Here is an 18,997-nt window from a genome sequence, read left to right as displayed (position 1 = left end):
TAATATTTTGTTTTTAAATGTTTATTGTTGTGAATCTTGTGATGTATAGTGAACTTTATTTTACTTTGTTATTTTATTATTTTATTATTTTATATATATTTTAATAAATATATAACTTAAAACAAATAGGATAATCTTTTAAACAAAGGGATGCATTTGAAAAAAATAAATAAACTGGGATGTTCACAGGAACTCCCCAGCTAATTAAAAGGTTGAGAAAGAATTGAGTGGAGAGTGACAGGAAGATACAACCCCAGTAATTAGTAAACATAATAGTGTTCAAACATTGTACTGGCTCTCATTCAGGTGGTGTGCTGTTTTGTGAGCATAATTTATGTTTGGTTGCTCTCCATTGTAGATTTAGTAGAAATTAAATTTGGCGGTTTAGATTGATTTAGTAACTATCATTATGTTGATTGATAATCCAAGGGTTAACAATTAACATGCATAGATTGCATTTTTAATTACGTTCTTAGAAGATTGACCTCCCCCTAAAATTCTAGGAGATTAAATTGTATGCAATGTATGGTTGGACTCTTTTCCAAATTATAATATTTTTTTAAAAAATTAATTAATCACATAAATTGATAAATATCTAGAACTTATCTAACTTTACGCCATTGGGATACCAGTGATAACTACATTTATCCCCATATAAATATCCAAACAATCCAATACAGTCAACAATTTATAAATATCCAATAAAGATTTATACTAATAATTCAAATCTTATATAAATAATATAATTTTAGTGATAAATAATAAACCTTTAATTTAATTCAGAATCCAAAGTTTTGCTTCATTTAATTATTCAACAATGCCGGAAAGTCTACGTCAAATATATATATATATATATATATAATATTACAAAAAATGAAAAAAATATAGTCAATTCATCATGATCCAATATTTAAATCAAATTTATGACATATAATAATAAAAAAAATTCAATTAATTCCCAAATAAAAAATTGCTATTTTTTTATATTAATAATCTTTGCACAATTATCTCCTTGTTTTTCCGTTAATTTTTAGTTACCAAATAATTATAAGATAATTATAAAAATAATTAAAAAATCTAAATAATTATATATCTATATATATAAGTACCATCATTAACATCTAATCATCGAAATTAGTGAGAGAGTAATCAAGAGAAAAGGCGGGGACTATAAAAACCAATGAGGAGCTCGTCCTTATCCGCTACCACGCCGTTCCTCTCGCCGGCCGCCGCCGATCGCCGGAGCGGCTCCTCCGCCTCCTCCTTCGAGATGACCACTCCAGCGAGGCCACCGCGCACCGTCTTCCTTGGCGTTGATGTTGGCACCGGCAGCGCCCGTGCAGGCTTGTTCCTATTTCCTCTCTTTTGCAATACTTTTACTGATTTTCGATTCTGGTTTTGTGATTGATGATTGATTTGGATGGATGTTGTGACGATTTTGGTGTTCTGGATCATGGATGTATGTATTGATGAATGTGTTCTTGTTTTCAATTGGGTTGTTTGGTTGAGCTTGTGTTTGATTTGTATAGACTTTAGATTTAACGATGAATTCATGATTTGCATGTTTTGGATGTTAAATGGATTCTCAGATTCATTTGAATCGTTTTCATTAGTTCATGTTTGAATCACATGAACCTTTTTTTTTGTGATTATTCTTTGTTAATTTGCTTGTATTTTGAATGTTCAATGGATTCTCAGCTTCATTTGGGTTATTTGTTGTCACTTATAATCTAATCATATGAAATTTATTATCCATTTGCAGGGGACACTATTGATTATTCTGAAATCCTTCATTTAGCACTTGACCGATTTTGTTGGAATCATTTTATTGTACTTTTCTTTCAGGGCTCAATTTCTGAGTCAAGAAATAGTTTATGTTTGTATATATGTATGTTCATGTGTATGTGTATAAAGTTGGGAAGGGATTTGGATAATAAAGCATGGAAAGGAAATGATCTTGTTTGTTCTTTTTTTTTTCGCCCTTTTTTTGTGTGAACAGTATAGCCCTCTGCAATGCCTTCTTTTCATGTCTCTTATGTCTCAATGCAGGTCTCTTTGATACAAAAGGCAGGCTTTTAGGCACACACAGTAGTCCCATACAAATATGGAAGGAAGGAGATTGTGTGGAGGTAGTAAAGAGCATAATGTGCAATCTTACTTTTTCTTTTGACTATTTGAATGCCATGACACCAAGTTAAGATTGATGCTGATGTTTGAACTTTCTTAACTAGCAATCTTCGACTGATATCTGGCATGCTGTCTGTGCTGCTGTCAAAGAAGCATGTTCTTTGGCGAATGTTGCTGCCGAGGAAGTGGTTGGTTTAGGATTTGCTGCTACCTGCTCTCTTGGTTAGTCAATTTTGGAACTTTGCTTGCTGATTTATGTGTTGTTTTAACATGATAGGTAATGAACATAATTGGCTTTGTTTGCAGTTGCTGTTGATGCAGATGGATCTCCTGTTTCGGTCTCTTGGAGTGGTGATGCAAGGAGAAATATTATTGTTTGGATGGATCATAGGGCTGTAAATCAGGCTGAGCGGATTAACGCCAACAACTCACCAGTGCTACAATACTGTGGCGGATCTGTTTCCCCAGAAATGCAGGCTCCTAAGGTAGTCCAGGGTGATCATTTCCTGCAAATGCTTACTATTAAATTGGCAAAGTCGAATATTTGTTTATTAGAGATATCAGTTAGCCACTATTTTTTTGAAGCAAATAGCAAAAGGGTAGCCAGCACAAGCTGCACAACCAACATGCACTTATCCATCATATCTTTTAAAAAATATCTGTCAATGTAATAAGCTTTAACTTCTGCACAACTGATCTTACTTGGTGTGTTTGGTCAGGATCTTTTCAGCGTGTTAAAAGTTAGAAAGATGGGAAAACTTTAGTTTAACAGAGAGTAGATGAAATCTCAACTCAAGTCGTATGAAGCAAAATAAATATTTTTAAATTAATTTTTCTAAACTAATAATAGTTGTTTATTAATATTTTAAAATTAACCATTAAATATATTTATTATAATAATTAAATTTGGCAAACAAATGTTTGGTGGAGTAACTTTGGATGTATGGCTTGAGGTATAGATTAAAACCAAATACCTCAAAGTTGCCCAACAATCTATTCTTTACAAGATTTAATTACTTAATAAATATAATTAAATTATTGATATTAATAAATAAATACCGTAAATTAAAAATGTAATTTGTGGATGTTAGAATGTTTATTTTGATTTGTATTAACATTTGATTAAAAATTTTCCCTTCCAAACAATTTTTTCCTTCTAAATTTTAACCGACTAAGATTTTATCTAATTTCAAATCAGCTACAGAGTGTTTTAAACAAATTTCCTACCTTGATAAAAGCCTGTTTTGGGATTGGTTTTCCTTTTATTTATTTTTTGTAGACATGAAGTAAATAAGACAGCCCTTATATGCTATATTTAGTTTAATATGCGGGGATCAACTTAAATATGTTACAATGACATGAAAGATGTGCATTGACATCCAGTAGGGTTGCATTGCAGGTATCATATGCTTGAGGTAAGAATGCATTCTTTTTATGTGCTGGGTTGAGGCTTCGCATGTTATTAGATATCCTGTCTCCATGCTAGCTGAAGCTTTCCGCATCTTTGATTTCATGTATTGCTTCTCAACAAATAATAATTCAAAATTTGATAGCACAAGCTATTGTGGTCTATACACATGATACTACATTGATGATTGCTACTTGTAGAATTATGACCAAAATAAAATTTCAGTCTTGGTTTTCTTTATGAGGATGAATATTTGACAGTTGGATGATCATTTCTGACACATTTGGGAGCTAATGTATGCAGCTTCTTTGGGTAAAGGAGAACTTGCAAGAATCATGGTCCATGGTGTTTAGGTGGATGGATTTAAGTGATTGGTTGGCATACAGGTGGGTCATTTGTGTGTAGAATTTGGCACCTTCAAATATTTTATGCCATCTTTCATAATATGTTATTATTAATTTTCTTTGATTTCTTTCTAGAGCTACAGGAGATGATACCAGGAGTTTATGCACCACTGTCTGCAAATGGACATACCTTGGACATGCACACATGCAACAAGTAAATGATAAAGGTTCTCGAAATATGGAAGCATGTGGATGGGATGATGTTTTTTGGGAAGAAATTGGCTTAGGTGATCTTATAGATGGACACCACGCAAAAATAGGTATATTTACCAAAATTTAAAATGTCTTAATGTCTAGGTTCAGAAGATCAGGGATGTCACTAATTTAGAGTGATTCTTAGTACTTTTAATTTGTATACAGATTATGATCCCCTCATTTGTGAGCTTCTTTTAAACCTACTCTTGTCCATAACTATGCCTAGAAAGTACTATGATGAACTTGTGAATGCAGTATGCATATGAATTGGCTGAGAATGTAAAAAGACTGGGTTATTGAACCATATTAACTGTTTGAAACAATTTTATTCATAACTTCCCTCGAGAATAACTCTTGTTTGACAGAGTTTTTAGTACAGTGTCATATTTCATATTCTTTTCCATCTGTGCCATATCATAGATAGATTGATATATGCAACGAATTCTTGCACTCTTCTGACTTCAATTCTCTTGACAAACACAGGACGGAGTGTAGCCTTTCCCGGTCATCCTATGGGTTCGGGTCTAACACCTACCGCTGCCAAGGCAAGAAACTTATTAGTGATGAATTCAGATTGATTTCACGTGGCGCTTCTTAGAAGTCAATTAATGAAGTTAGCATTCTTATATAGAAGCAAAAGAAGAGCGCCACATTATATAAGTTGTGCCCAGAAGACAACAAATATCTGAGACTAAAATCTACATGATGCTTTTGCAATTTCAGGAGTTAGGTCTATTAGCTGGGACTCCTGTTGGGACTTCTCTGATTGATGCTCATGCTGGTGGTGTCGGCGTGATGGAAAGTGTGCCTAACTCAGGATCTCAGGACAATAATACTTGTAAATACCATTTTTAATTTGTTTGCCACAGTGCTTGTTTATTCAATTGATATTTGCTTGGTAAATTATTTATATTTTGATACAAGAGAATTTTGTGTTCTATTTAGTGCCTGATAATGGAGCGATTGGCAACCGGATGGTGTTAGTTTGTGGGACATCTACTTGTCATATGGCTGTCTCTGAGAGCAAATTATTTATTCCAGGCGTATGGGGTCCTTTTTGGTCAGGTATTTCTAGCTTAGTATTTCTGGAAATTATATACCATGCACTTTTTTTTTTCTTTCCTGTCTCAAATTCATTTTTTATGCTCCAACACTAGATAACTTTTGTGTGTGTATTCAGCAATGGTACCTGAGTATTGGCTTACGGAAGGCGGCCAGAGTGCCACTGGTGCTCTGTTAGATCACTTGGTTGAGAACCATAAGGCGGCCCCTCTTCTTTCTAATAGAGCTGCAGCCCAGCGTAAGTCAAGTTTCAGCTAATTCGATTTTCTATCTAACTTTTTTATTTATATGGGTGAAATATGATTTTAATTGAACTACATTAATGGGTTCCTTTTCTCCCCCAAATAAGCCATCGGTATCTAACCAGAGTTGTTCGATGACCAATTGCAGATATCTCCCTCTTTGAATTATTGAACAGAATGTTAGAATCAATGGTTCATGAGGTGAAAGTCCCATTTCTCTCTGCCTTAACTGAGAACATACATATCCTTCCTGATTTCCATGGCAATAGGTATGTACTTAATGAAATTTCATCTGAATTTTTTCCCCTTATGTGGCGTGAAACTTTTTTTTTTCTTGGGGAAAAAGAACTTTAAAACAATTTAAGTTCTATTATGTTGACAAAAACAACTGCATAGTTTTGGTTATAATAATGCACCTTCTCGGTTGTAATTTTATGCATGATCTATGCTGTCCTGAATAAGTGGGGTGAAGAATTAGCAATAATCTTGTTCACATCCTGTAATTTCTGACACTCATGTGTGTGGTTGGAGTTGTGTTCCTCCCTTTTGTTCAATGGACCATTAACCTCTCCAATCTTTCCAACTTACATCTGATCTCCTGCATCCCATCTATAAATGGGTAGCCTTTAAAATTCTAGAACACGAGTTGTGACCTAGGCGCATTTGATAACATCTTGATGAACTTGTTGAAAGTCTGATTTATTGGGGATGGAGTCATCAAGGCAGCAAACACTTAAAATAGAAGAACAATAATCTGATATATATTTTTAGATTAGTACAGTTTGGATTTATGAATTTATAAGATCAACTAATCTAATTCTACTTATATTTGCGCCCAAGTGATTGGCTCCTGTAAATTTAATCATTTCATTCACTCATTGCTCACTGAGATACTCAATACTTATAAATTGTCTAAAATTCAATGTCTCAGGTCACCGATTGCCGACCCGAAATCTAAAGGAACGATTTGTGGCTTAACACTTGATAGTAGTGAGAAACAGTTGGCCCTTCTATACCTCGCAGCAATACAAGGTATTGCATATGGCACACGTCACATTGTGGAGCACTGCAATTCTCATGGCCACAAGGTAATCATTTTGCACGTCAGTTTCTAGTTCTCGACATATATGAACATGAGGTTATGCCATAAATAACCATATGATGTGCGTGATTGAATTAAAAGGTAAATGAAATTATTGTTCCTTTGATTCATCTTCAGATTAATACACTTCTTGCTTGTGGTGGTCTTGCCAAAAACCCATTATATCTTCAGGAACATGCAAATATTGTTGGTATGTTTCGTATATTTTTTTTTTTTGACAATTGATTACTTTGTATGTGGACTTATAAAAGACATATGAGTTGTAGGATGTTCAATTATTCTTCCAAAAGAGAATGAATCAGTGCTCCTGGGTTCTGCCATATTGGGAGCTGTTGCCTCCAAACAATATCCAAGCCTTCATGATGCCATGAAAGCACTAAATGCAGCCGGCCAGGTACATTATTTAATTCCAGTTTCTCACATACATTACCCAATTTTTTGTTCATATATTATTGCTAGGTTTTCACCTTAATATCCGCTTAACTATTAACTTGATGATTCCTATCATCAAATCACATGAAATCACATTATTTGTTAGCTGAAAAGGCTTTCTCTTTTTCATTATGAAGAAGAGAGAAAAAGGAAAAGTTACTTCAATAAAAACCTTAAACACTGGTGGAGTTTGTCAATGATAAGTCTGTTGTTTCTGTTAAGCTAAAAAATTTATTATTTTATATAATTCTATATATATATATATATATATATATAAAATGTGGAAGAAGAATGTAAGAGTGGGCAAGTAAATTTAACAGAAGGTGATCACCTGAAACATGGAAATTTTAGTTTAACAGCAAATTAAATAAATATTTGATGTATGGAACCCATAATTTTCAGGGTTAATTTTAGTTTACCTTAGAAATAAAATATGAATTATTGCAATTTAAATGTGGATTTTTTTTTTCTGTTTTTTTGGCAGGTGATTCATCCGTCAAAAGACCCAAAAGTAAAGAAGTACCATGATGCAAAGTATCAAATTTTCAGATCACTCTATGAACAACAGTTATCATATCGTTCCATCATGGCAGAAGCACTCTCATAAGTCTTAACAATACTTGTCCTTGCTTTCTAGCTTCCTTTTTAATAGTGTTTTAATTTGTAAGTATTCATTTTGATTTTTTTTTTTTTAGTTTTTAGTTCAAAGATGGATTGTAATAATTAGAAGTGCATGGTGTAAAGTGCCTTCTTTGTTTAGTGAAATAGCGCATGAAGGAGATGGTTTTAGTGGTTCATTTATCTAATAATATTCTATGCACAGTGGCCATGAGAAAGATGTATTAGAAAATTAGTAGTAATAATGAGAAGCAGGGTAATTGATGATGTTTCACTATGTTGTTCAGGTTAAATATGAAGAACTCTTTTCAGAACAAAAATTTTTGAAAATAAAATAAAAATAATAATTGTAACCCATTATCATAATTGTGAGCTTTTTACTGCGCCGTTTATAAATAGGGATTCTCTAATCCCTGGCTTAGTTTTACTATATTTATTTTTTTAAAAAGAAAAAAAAAACAGCCCTATTGAAGATCTATAAAATTGGGATAAAATGGTATAATATCTAAATTAGTCCTTATATTTTACTTTTTTTTTTTGTCTCTCTACTCTTGAAAATAGTTCTACTTAATCCCTTCTACTCTAAAATAAACCAATTAATGGCTATATTTCCAAGAGTAGAGAAACTAGATGCGAAGAGATTAAAAATAGAGGGACAAAATTGGACAATTTTCAAAAATAAAGGACCATTTTCAATAATAAAAGGATTAATGTAAAAGAACTAAAAAGGAAAAGAGAGAAAAGTAAAAAAAGACTAATTCAGGTATTATACCAGATAGAATCATATAAAAAACAACCTTCTTTCTAAAATTTAATTTAATTGAAATAAATACAACAATGTTGATTAAATTTTTTATTTAATTAACTGGATTTTTATTAAAAAAAAATGTCAAATCAAATTCAAACTACAGCATTCTTAACTTGTTCCGATGCCAGCAGGCCCAGCACACCCATCAACTGTTGAGAATATCTTTTATAAAATATGAGAAGGCAAAATACCAAACAGCTCTTTAAAATCTGAAACACCTACTTTAACTATATCATCATTGCAACAAATCATCTTACCATCTTCCAGTCTCTCTCAGTTTCAGTCTTTAATTTAAAAATTTTAAATTAAAACAACCGCAATTAAACAGGAAATTACTAAATGGAAGCTAATTTCCAATCCAACAAAACACTGTAAACATTCATCTAATAATAATAATAATAATAATAATAATAATAATCCAGAAAAATGGAAACCAATCAACCAGAGAGAGAGAGAGAGGAGCTTCAGTAATAAAATTTATAAATAACAAGGCAAAGAAAATATAACACACTACACATGGCATGAGTATGAGAAAACTGTATTGAATTATATGAGAGAGCCCTCTCAGAGAGAAAACTTGGACCCTACCCTGAAAACTTTTACTTTTTTTTTTTTAATGCAAAACAAAATTTGATTTAAAATATACAGTAAAAGGAAGCAACCAAGTATAAGTATCTAAAGCACAAACCCATTTGGTTTAGCCCCACCTTTTGATACTCGTTTTTGCTGTTCATTGTCATGATAAGCAAATGCTGCATCCAGTGCCTGCAACCCACAAAATTTAATTTAAAAAAAAATAATAATTATACATGAGTGATATTATAATCATTGAGAACGTTTATGTCGTGTTTGGTAAAAAGGAATAACCGTTAATAAAGTGTATTTTTGTTATCTATGAGCTATGAAGCACAGACATTTTAGAGAGCTTGACGTACCCGTGTCATACCCATGTTGGACACACGGATTTCAGGTCACACCGTGAACACCGCCAGACACTCATATGCTTTGTAAATGATTTTTTTAAATTACTCCTAATTACTTCCTAATACACAAGATTACCAAATTAATCTATAAGTAAATATATGACATATATTACATGAAAACTATATAGATTTATATTTATAATAAATATTTTATATAAATATATAATTTTTTTTTTATATAACCGTGTCTTGCCGTACCCGTGTCTTTAATTTTTAAAAATTACCGTATCACTGTGTCCGTGTCGTATCGTGTCACTATGTCGAGTAATTTCCCTACAACTATTTTTATTATCTTTTCAGCTAAAGATGGATAAGATGAACGAGTATTCGTTTGTTAAACCTAAGATAACGTTTTCATGCCGTATTTATGCAAGATGTTATCTCATATCAGGAGTTGGTTTGTTTGTAGGATAAACATAAATGAAAATATTAATCTCATGATGATTTGTTGAACAATATTTCCTTATTCTAATTGTTGATCCATTTATCCCCATATTACTTAACCTGGATCAAAAACAAGGAGAGAGACCTGATGGTAATCAATCATTTCATTTGGTAAAGTTTAATTGCTCTAGTTCAGTATAAAGTTCAATAATAATAGTCAGAGGATGGAGTTAAATTGAAAGCACAAACACAATAGTGAATTACCTGAACCATGGGTTGGACAAGGAGAGAGACCTGATGTCGGAAGTCTCCCTGCACAGACTCTTTTATCTCCTGACCATTTCATTAAAAAAACAGATTGGAAGAAGGTGAGAGTTACATATAGAAATCGATACTTTATATGAACACATGATATATGATGGATTCACCAAGAAAATTATATATAATATCTAAAGTAAAGTGAAGCGTAGAATTTGATAGAGCTGCTTGATGGCATACCTGTAACTTGACATAAATCTCGGTCATAGCATCCTTCAAACGTCCGACCTATAATGGAGAAGGTTAACTAAATGAAGGGCCAGCGGAAGTTTGATCATGAGTGCCAAACTGCTCTAATATGTAAGAAGTGCTTTGCAGTGAATTAGGATAACATTGCGCAATTTACCTTTTTACTTAGATGTTCTGCGGTGATTGGATACGATGACCAGAAATGTCGAAGTAGCTCTTGAATGGTAGACCAGTGCTGAAATAAATTAATAGTTTTTTAGTACAAGGGAGAAAAGCATTTTCAAGGTGCCCAAGTCAGTGAGTACTTTTTGAAGATGAGCATATCAAACAAGAAAATTGTTTATCCATATATAAATATAATAATCAGGTGTAGAGGTAGAACTTGTTGCCATGTTGGTCTAAATTTTATTTTTTACAAATGAACATTTAATAGGGAGATGTTTTAACTATAAGCTAATATAGTTGAAGAGATTGGCAAAGTGATAAAAAGGGAACATCTTGTAAACTAAAAGAATGATAAACTCACAGAGGTAACTTACATTCAAAAGGTCATCTTTGATTTTGCGAGGTAACCTATCGAGGACACTCTCCTGAGAGTTCTTTCCAAACTGGTACTTGGTACTTGATAGGTTTTGATTCAACCCATTAAGAACCTAGCTCATACCAGTGAGGTAGTTAGGGTTTCCTGCTCCATGCAATTGTTATGATTGATAAATACGGATAACAACATAGCCATTCCAAACATGATAAATAATGATGGCAAAAATATGACCAATCCCTACCATAATAGATTAAACTAAAGGCATGGCACGTAATCACCATTTCAAATGTTAAGCTGCTTAAAAGAATAAATGCATCTGAAAATCATTAGATCATATTAGAGAAGACAGCTCCAGAACTTTACAGTATGAGCTATATGCACCAGTCATGCTAAACTGTGTCCAAGCATTAAAAAGCGATCCTATTCAAACAGCATTACACAACATGAGCTAGCACTTAAGCACAAAATGGCAAAATACTAAAACAGTCCTTTCCAGAAAAATTTGAACCTAAGAATGCAAAACTGTTTTTGTCATACCCATTATAGAAGCAATACTCTATATTTCAACTTAAAAGTCCTTCATGATCATACTTGAGGTCTCAGCTCATCATTGTTACCTACATTATTTATATTTGTAATCAATATAGAATCAATCATTCCATCTGCCATATATCAATTGATTCCAATTCCTTTCAATATTATTATGCCAGAGTTACTGGGCAATAATGAAACTACAGATATGGCTTAATTTCTTGTCCAAGTATTAAAATATAGCTCCCATGATCGTTCCACCAACAACAAAAACTACATTCAATAGTGGTTTTTTTTCACCCAATGACAGAAGTGACTCAGTCTTGACAGTTGACATTAAGATTTAATGGGCCTATCATATAATGATTTCTTTTCCAGAAAAACACATAACCATCTTGGTTGAGAATTGACATAAATATACCTTAAGAGCTGCTTCAGATTGGACTATCGGATGATTGAACCCTCTCACTTTCACCTGAGAAATCTGCCCGATCAAATAAATCCAGGCCTCTTCAGCACTCAAGTTACAGTCCATGGGTTTCATTCCAGTACCATTGTCACCCAAAGTCTTCAATGCATTGGCTTGTTGAGAATCAAAATATTCGCGCGGATCCTGTAACGCAAGTTATATACCCTTGTGACTTATTGTGGAACATTACAAGCTGTTAAGAACTTGACATACAGCCATCTCTAAGCACCTTTATGCAGAGTGGTGCAACTGGAAAACTTCGAGGTGCTTGAAGATCCTCGATTTCAGTCATACGACAAACCCTCTCTGACTTTTCCATGTGCACATTCTCATCAGAATTTTCAGTAGACAACCCTGCATAGAAATAAAGCGTACATCAGAAGAGAACAGAGAAACAAATTTAACAGTACAAGAAAGAATGAAAATGCATTGAAAAATTCATTCTAACCCTGTTTGGACCTTGCAAGTGCTTCAGCCACTGTTCTTGTGTCTCCCAACTCAACATCTGTATGCACATAAAAAGCACATGGTCACACATCACACACTTGTTATCACATGGATAAAGACTTAGCCTTGTGCTGAAAATGGAAGTCTAAATATTAATACATCAGTATTCAAGCAACAAGTGCACCTGTCGAAAGAGAACTAGGCAGTGCCCTCAGGAAAGATAAGTTCTTATCATCCAACCTTTCCCTAATGCCTAAACCCCCCTACAATGAAGTTCAAGAAACTTTTGAATGTTTTAGGCTCCATCAACAGAGTGATGATGAAAAACCTTTTCTCATGACCAAGTAGGGAGTACTTGATTCAGGACAATCAAAGAGGAACATAACCAGAATCTCAAAATAGTAAGCATGTAAGTTTTTGCAACCACATGTTAACAAGGAAAAAAGGTTGCTAAGTATTCTAGGTGATTGTTAAGCCAAGAAACATATCCAATGATTAGGCAACAAAGCCATTAGGAACAGAACTAATTGTTTAGATAAGCAAAAGCTCAAATGTACATCCACTGCACATGATGAAAAAGTCTTGACATAGAACTGGTCAGAGAGAAGATTGAGGTCTTCAAGTAAACAATTGGACAAAGAGAATCATTTGCAAAAAGTTATTAGAAAAAATGCAGCACTTTCGACCATGTCTAAATTATATTTAACATGATACATAATTTACTGCAAATACCTAATGTCCTTCCTTCAAGAACAACAGACCCATGCCTATTAAGATCCTGAGACAGGGTCCTCCTTGAAAACTCATTATCGCCTTCAACAGTCTCCTTGCTTCCATCACGAAGAATTCCATGATCCTATATACAAAATAATCATAAAATATAACTAACCTCCCAAAGAGTTAAGTGACAAAACAAAGTTTTACACAGAGACATGGGAAGAACAGGAACAATGCTATACAACTCAAAGAATGGAGACGAACATTATTTCCTCAATGTAATACTTATAAAGAATCAAGAAAATGTTCACATAATCCCTGAAAAGTACAAATCAATGCCGACATTGCTTAAAGAATAAGAGCTACGACTCTTGATGAGAATGGGAAGTAGAAGTTTTTCCAAGAAATTACCAAGCATCATAAACAACTTAAAGAAGCAATACAAAAGAAAGGTTATTTACAGGACGATGCATGTAGTCATCCCCCAAATCAGCTTCCATGTCAAGGGTCGGATCCACTCGTTGGATCTGCAAAAAACTTACAAAATGGATTAATAAAAACTGATGAAAACAGAGGGCCATGTGGCAAATTCAAATACACAAATGAATTTGAAGAAAAGTAGTTACACTAAAAGCAGGTCTACATTTATGAATGAGTGAGCTATTTAGTACAAGGTTTCTGTAAGAAGCAGCACCTTGCGGCGGATTTCATCTGCCAATATGTCATCATGTTTAAGAAATATAGCAAGCTCTTCATCTTCAGCCGCTTCTGCTGCAGCAGCCACTGAATTTTTTGTCTTGTGAAGATATTCAGCTCTACAATATTTGGTCCAGAAATCTTTTTCTGACATCTAGTTTAGGAAATATATTGCAGAAACAGGGGTAAATGAAAGAAATTAAAATTGTTGGTCAACTAGCAAAGACAAACAATATGGTCAAAACTTTTAATTCAAAACATTATATTTTCACCTTGGTGGGAACATAAGTGAGAAATGCTCGGTGCACAGCAGGCTTTTCAGCAAAAATCTGCAGAAGCATCATATGACAATTAATGTTAGAGAGGGTGCAGACAGATAGACAAACGAATAGCTAAATCATCAGTTTCATGAATATCCATTGATAAAGCTCAGACACTAACCGTCAGTTTCATTTAATAGTCCCACATTTGCTAAGTTATTGAAATAAGGATATGAACATATATGTACAGTCCTCACATCATATAAGTCTAAGCTTTTTAGGTTGACTTGAGCCTAGATAATATGTAAGGTTTGCATTTAACATGACACAAAAGCTTCGTTAGTCGGTTTGCTATGCAAAACGACAAAACTAAATAGACTAGCATGTATCAAGGTGGCATCTTAGAGGAACTAATAGTGCCACATTGGTTGAATTAGTAAAATATCGATATAGAATATAGGTTTAGATCTCTCATCCTATTAGCTTAAACCTTTGGGTTGGATTGAACCAAAAATACCACCATGTGTGTGGTTTGTATCCAACAATAAAGACTTGTTAGAAACTATGAGCAATGACCATAACGGAGAAATAAACTATCCAATTCCAAACCAGAAAGAAACCACAAGGAATAGCGGTAGTCTGTGATTCAGAGCTCAGAAACTTGGAATACGAACATAACCTCTCCCAGATTCAGGCCAAGAAAATAATCCATGTCCTTCTAGATAATTTTGAAAATAGTCATCAAAATTTATTCCAGAGAATAAATAGGTTAAGGCCTCTAAGGCACTTGTGAACATATATCAACACCCTCATGAGAGTAGTTTCAAGCAAACTTTAGAGAGAGCAATGAAAAATAAAAGTATATCAATGTCTTTCTTTATGGTCATTTGAGCCAACCAGTAGAACAAGTGTCCGACAGAAGCAAATGAGGAATATACAAGAGCTTGATTAAATGAACAGAAAAAAAAAATTTATTAAAAAAAAAAAAAGGGTGCATACTTGATGAATAGTCTCGGCAGTCAAGCTGAATGTAACTTTATTGGTCTGCAACGTAACTTCAATTGTTAATATCAAAATTTAATATACATATAATTCCGGAAATATATATAAAACCCAAAAGTGGAATAAAGCAACAGAAAAGTAATAAACCGCAAATCAACATTCTTAATGACTTCCGTAGATAAACAGCAGATTAAAGAGTATAGGATGTAGATTACTAGATTTTAGCAAAAGGAGCATAATATATTGAACCAAAAGAACCATCAAGAAAGGTAAATGACAAAAGAGAGGAAATAAAGACAGTATTCTATACCCGACCATCAGCCAATGGTTTAACATCTGCCAGCATAGCACTTTTGAATCCTGCCCGCTGCTTTGGCGCTCCGTAGTTATCATTGTCGAGTAAACTCTGCCAAAGAAAGAAGTCCTAGATGTAAGAACATAATAAGAGGATAGAATGCTCAAAAATCTTAAAATCACAACACATTATCTTTGAAGTGAAAAATTAGTTACATGTAGCCTAAAAACTAATTTTACCTTCCTTGCTGCCCAAAATTCTGAGTCCATCAATATGCCACTGGCAACTAATTGTTTGTGCAAGTTCTGCAGTTCACTGTGAAGAATTCCTTTCAGCACCGCCAATATTTTGTTGGTAGAAAAAAGTACAGAGAACAAGCACAGCATATGGATAAGTGCAGCACAGATGCATACAAACCACCGAATAGCTGCCAAGTCTTGGCTCCATTTGCATGAATCCAACTTGTTATGCATGTCGAACTGAAGACAAGCTAACTAAAAAGATGACATGGAAATTGACCTAATCTTAGCACATTAAATCTTGGAAACTGACAGCTTTTCATCAAATATCATATACCATCTCAGTCAACCATAACAGTTCATCATTCATTATAAAATTATAAATTCAAATGCTTACTTTTCTATTTGTTTTAAACATGTGTGTGATCATCGTAAACAACCGAAAAATGAAGAAAAAGTCCAAAACAGGATGCATAACAAAAACTAAGGGTTGTTCTAATTCTTAGAGGTAACAATTGGAATTCATAAACATGAAATTAAGGAAGCCGTAACCATGACCAGTAAATTCACCTGTCTTCTGTCAGCAACTTCATACGCCGCTCCAGCTCTTTGGTGCTGAGTTGTTCAGCCTGCCGCGAGGCTGGTGGTTTTTCAGCAGACTGAAACCTTCCCAGTACTTTTCCTGTTCAAAAATCAGCAACTCTAAATTCTTACAATAATAAAATAAGATTCATTTTTTACAGTTGCAATGAAGCTTAACGTAATCTTTCTAACCAAGTTTGGCGAAGTCATGACTTGCCTGATTAGTTAAGTCGCACCTAATAACCACCACAAGCATTGTAAATTTAAAATTCTATGAGATAAAGATTGAGCAGAAACAGGAAACACCCATTTCTCAAGTATAACAGCTAGTTAACGATAATTGGGTAGTTTCTACCAAAGTGGAAACTCCAAGTGCTAGAGACTTGGATCACTTAATGGTTTCAAGTTGGAATGCTTGTGTATGCAAAAACTGTTGGGAAAGATTTGCCCCATTATACGGCTCTGAGTACCTCATCCCAGAAAACCAATGAGTCAAAGACTAAAAAAAAATTGGGTAGTTTCCCGAGCTATTCTAATTCTTATATGGAAATTGAAAGGTAAGAATACTAGAAACACTAGAGGCACTATTTATGTCTCAAAATGATTATATGCATGGTGTGCAGCAAATCATCAGAAATCAGGTGAAACTAAAAAAGCCATCATTAACAAAGCTGACACTCACCCACAAAATCACGGCAAGCATTGCGATCAGGAAAATTGTTGAACTCAAAAATATAGCCCCCACCCTGGATGTACATCAGGAACATTTAGAAGCTGTAAAAAGCTAAATTCTACAATACCTACCAAATGAAACTTCAAACACAAAAATAAATCAAACAAATAAATTACAAAAAATTGCATGAGCGATCACAAGCCCATGTCATGGCATTGAACTTCTGATGTTTCCTCCACATTGGCTTCTACAATAAAACTAACACTAGTGCACCGCATGAATGGTATTACCTTTTCAGGATCTTGTGTAAGATTTAACAATGCTTGTTTGGAGCCATCTTTGCTGAACTTGTGACCTAATTCATTACATAGCAGAAAGTAAGCCAACTTCAATAATAAATACACAAATAAAAAAGCATAATATAAAGGCCTAAATAAGTTAATGAAGCAAGAGAGACAGAGAAGAAGTAGACGTTTCTACATATTAAAAGTGCTCAGTAGTAACAAAAAACAAGATCAACATGTCAACAAATGAGATTCTAGAAAATAGTTTTCAAACAAACTTACATAAAAAAAATTCAAAAGGACAAAAAGGAATGGGAGTACCTTTAATTTGCCTAAAATCAACATTTAGATTCATTGACAGCCGAGGATCATTTGGAGCAAAAACAAATCTATCCTCCATCTGCAGCACAACATCCAAATACATCATCATCAGCAGGGCAACATTTTTAAGAAAACACACAGATCACTAAATCAATTAAGTTTGCAACACGAAATTAACCCTCTAGATCTACTAAGACTGCGAGAAGAAAGGAACACTGCCATAGCAGCACCTCACTCTCCTCTCCCATGTCCAGAGTACTGAACTAAATTTCAAATTCGCTAATATAATGAGAATCCAAGCTCAAATATCTCAATACATTGAGGAATTCACACCAAATTCATACCACGTATGAGCATTAATCAGTACCATTCTCAGTGTTCTCTGGCGGTTAAACCTTCAACCAAATCTAACTAGATTTAAAACTAAATGATGTACGAATGCAAAAAGAAACAATAAACAAAACAGTAATTCAGCAAGAAATCAAAGAAAATCACAAGAGAAATCGATGAAAGGAGAAAACAAGCACCATCTTTAGAACACCCGGGATCCCAGGCTCCTTGACCGAGGTCTTATACTTCGCCACCATGGTGATCGTCTCCATTCTCAAAGATCGGGCAGAAAATCAACGGGACGAGGCCGAAACGAGGACTTGGAACAGTCGAACGAGATCGATTCGAGGGTTTTCCCCACGATTTGGTTTCACAACAAGGTTTAGGGTTTCGTGATGATGGCAATCCGATTAGAAGGATAACAGGGCCTTCGGGATCGCTCGAGCTTCTCCGCCGCCGCCGCCGCCGTCGTCCCCGCCGCCGAGCTTGCTTTGAGAACCCGGCGATGGGTATTTATAGAGACGAGGAGATGGTAGGGTGGTCAAGTAGTGGGCCGTAATGGGCCTTGGATAGTATCTGGGCCGTTACATGGGCCAATCATATAAAGGCCTATTAACTAAATTATTTATATTTGATCAAATTTGAAAACATATTGAAAAAAAAAAAAAAACTCAGTTGTGTATACATAAATACAAATTGACAGAAATTGGCTTTAATTTTTTTTTTAAAGTGTTATTTTTTAGCGTTTACTTGCAAAACATAGAAATAATTTCAAATTTTTGAACAAAAATCAAAGGTAGATTTACTATATAAATAAAATGGTAATAAAATAATTTTATTACAAATTAAAATAGTGAAAAATAAAATATAGTTAAAAAAAGATAATGGATTGCAAGTAATTTCATTATTTATGAAGGGGTGGCATGAAAATAAATAAATACATAAATTGAAGGTTATTCTGAGACAACCTGCTTTAGACCAGCAACAAAATATTACATTATATTTATAAACATAAATTTTATTTTAAAACTATCCAAGTCTCCAAAAACTAATATATATTTTGATATTCAGAATATAAATAACTAAAAATAAAAAATAAGTATAAACCAACTTTTTATAAAATCACAACAAAATAAGTAGGTTCTCAAAAGAGAAAGGTAGAGGTGCATAACCTTCTATAAAAATCATCCTGCTATGCAATCTTGGGGGGTGAAACCCCAACACTGGATCCACACCCGTCCTTGTGAACAATATTGATAAACAATATCGTGTTAAAATATACCGTGTGTGAATAATACAATTACAGTACTGTCATAAAAAAAATTTGAATTATTATCT

At 33.8% G+C, this 18,997-nt stretch overlaps 2 protein-coding genes across 5 annotated transcripts; one reads left to right on the top strand and one right to left on the bottom strand.

Annotated features, from left to right (window-relative positions):
- Nucleotides 1-1,150: 1,150 nt before the first annotated feature.
- Nucleotides 1,151-7,613, top strand: LOC120268344 (FGGY carbohydrate kinase domain-containing protein). Its single transcript, XM_039275779.1, has 15 exons — nucleotides 1,151-1,343; nucleotides 2,050-2,129; nucleotides 2,232-2,349; nucleotides 2,434-2,612; nucleotides 3,839-3,921; nucleotides 4,015-4,199; nucleotides 4,618-4,679; nucleotides 4,858-4,972; nucleotides 5,080-5,199; nucleotides 5,315-5,434; nucleotides 5,587-5,707; nucleotides 6,370-6,526; nucleotides 6,658-6,730; nucleotides 6,807-6,934; nucleotides 7,457-7,613. Exons 1-15 carry the CDS (start codon nucleotides 1,181-1,183, stop codon nucleotides 7,577-7,579), a joined length of 1,827 nt encoding a protein of 608 aa, XP_039131713.1. The 5' UTR covers nucleotides 1,151-1,180; the 3' UTR covers nucleotides 7,580-7,613.
- A 1,248-nt stretch (nucleotides 7,614-8,861) lies between these two features.
- Nucleotides 8,862-18,156, bottom strand: LOC120269025 (general transcription and DNA repair factor IIH subunit TFB1-1-like). Of its 4 annotated transcripts, none has more exons than XM_039276317.1 (20): nucleotides 17,857-18,156; nucleotides 17,330-17,408; nucleotides 17,015-17,079; nucleotides 16,734-16,797; nucleotides 16,040-16,151; nucleotides 15,470-15,545; nucleotides 15,246-15,341; nucleotides 14,933-14,977; nucleotides 13,946-14,002; nucleotides 13,672-13,827; nucleotides 13,439-13,504; nucleotides 12,993-13,116; nucleotides 12,262-12,318; nucleotides 12,043-12,167; nucleotides 11,766-11,957; nucleotides 10,812-10,925; nucleotides 10,430-10,507; nucleotides 10,264-10,311; nucleotides 10,030-10,098; nucleotides 8,862-9,163 (listed from the first exon to the last, which is right to left on the bottom strand). In XM_039276317.1, exons 1-20 carry the CDS (start codon nucleotides 17,929-17,931, stop codon nucleotides 9,074-9,076), a joined length of 1,788 nt encoding a protein of 595 aa, XP_039132251.1. In that variant the 5' UTR covers nucleotides 17,932-18,156; the 3' UTR covers nucleotides 8,862-9,073. The 4 variants fall into 4 exon arrangements, 3 of the variants coding, with proteins under 3 accessions (XP_039132251.1, XP_039132252.1, XP_039132250.1); XM_039276316.1 differs by lacking the exon at nucleotides 8,862-9,163 and adding an exon at nucleotides 9,192-9,440; XR_005539080.1 differs by lacking the exons at nucleotides 8,862-9,163; nucleotides 10,030-10,098; nucleotides 10,264-10,311 and having other exon boundaries at nucleotides 10,490-10,507; nucleotides 10,812-10,957.
- Nucleotides 18,157-18,997: the final 841 nt, after the last annotated feature.

Source organism: Dioscorea cayenensis, chromosome 9 (genome assembly GCF_009730915.1).
Source record: "Dioscorea cayenensis subsp. rotundata cultivar TDr96_F1 chromosome 9, TDr96_F1_v2_PseudoChromosome.rev07_lg8_w22 25.fasta, whole genome shotgun sequence".
Taxonomy (NCBI): Eukaryota; Viridiplantae; Streptophyta; class Magnoliopsida; order Dioscoreales; family Dioscoreaceae; genus Dioscorea; species Dioscorea cayenensis.
The sequence above is the reverse complement of the archived record's forward strand: the minus strand, read 5'-3'. Positions and strand labels throughout refer to the sequence as shown.

Coding starts and splice junctions, on each gene's coding strand:
- LOC120268344 (XM_039275779.1), top strand. CDS start 1,181: ATGAGGAGCTCGTCCTTATCCGCTACCACGCCGTTCCTCTCGCCGGCC. Junction 5,435..5,586: donor TAATAGAGCTGCAGCCCAGC/GTAAGTCAAGTT, acceptor GACCAATTGCAG/ATATCTCCCTCTTTGAATTA. Junction 6,935..7,456: donor CACTAAATGCAGCCGGCCAG/GTACATTATTTA, acceptor TTTTTTTGGCAG/GTGATTCATCCGTCAAAAGA.
- LOC120269025 (XM_039276316.1), bottom strand. CDS start 17,931: ATGGAGACGATCACCATGGTGGCGAAGTATAAGACCTCGGTCAAGGAG. Junction 17,409..17,856: donor TCCCGGGTGTTCTAAAGATG/GTGCTTGTTTTC, acceptor GTTGTGCTGCAG/ATGGAGGATAGATTTGTTTT. Junction 17,080..17,329: donor TGATTTTAGGCAAATTAAAG/GTACTCCCATTC, acceptor GTAATGAATTAG/GTCACAAGTTCAGCAAAGAT.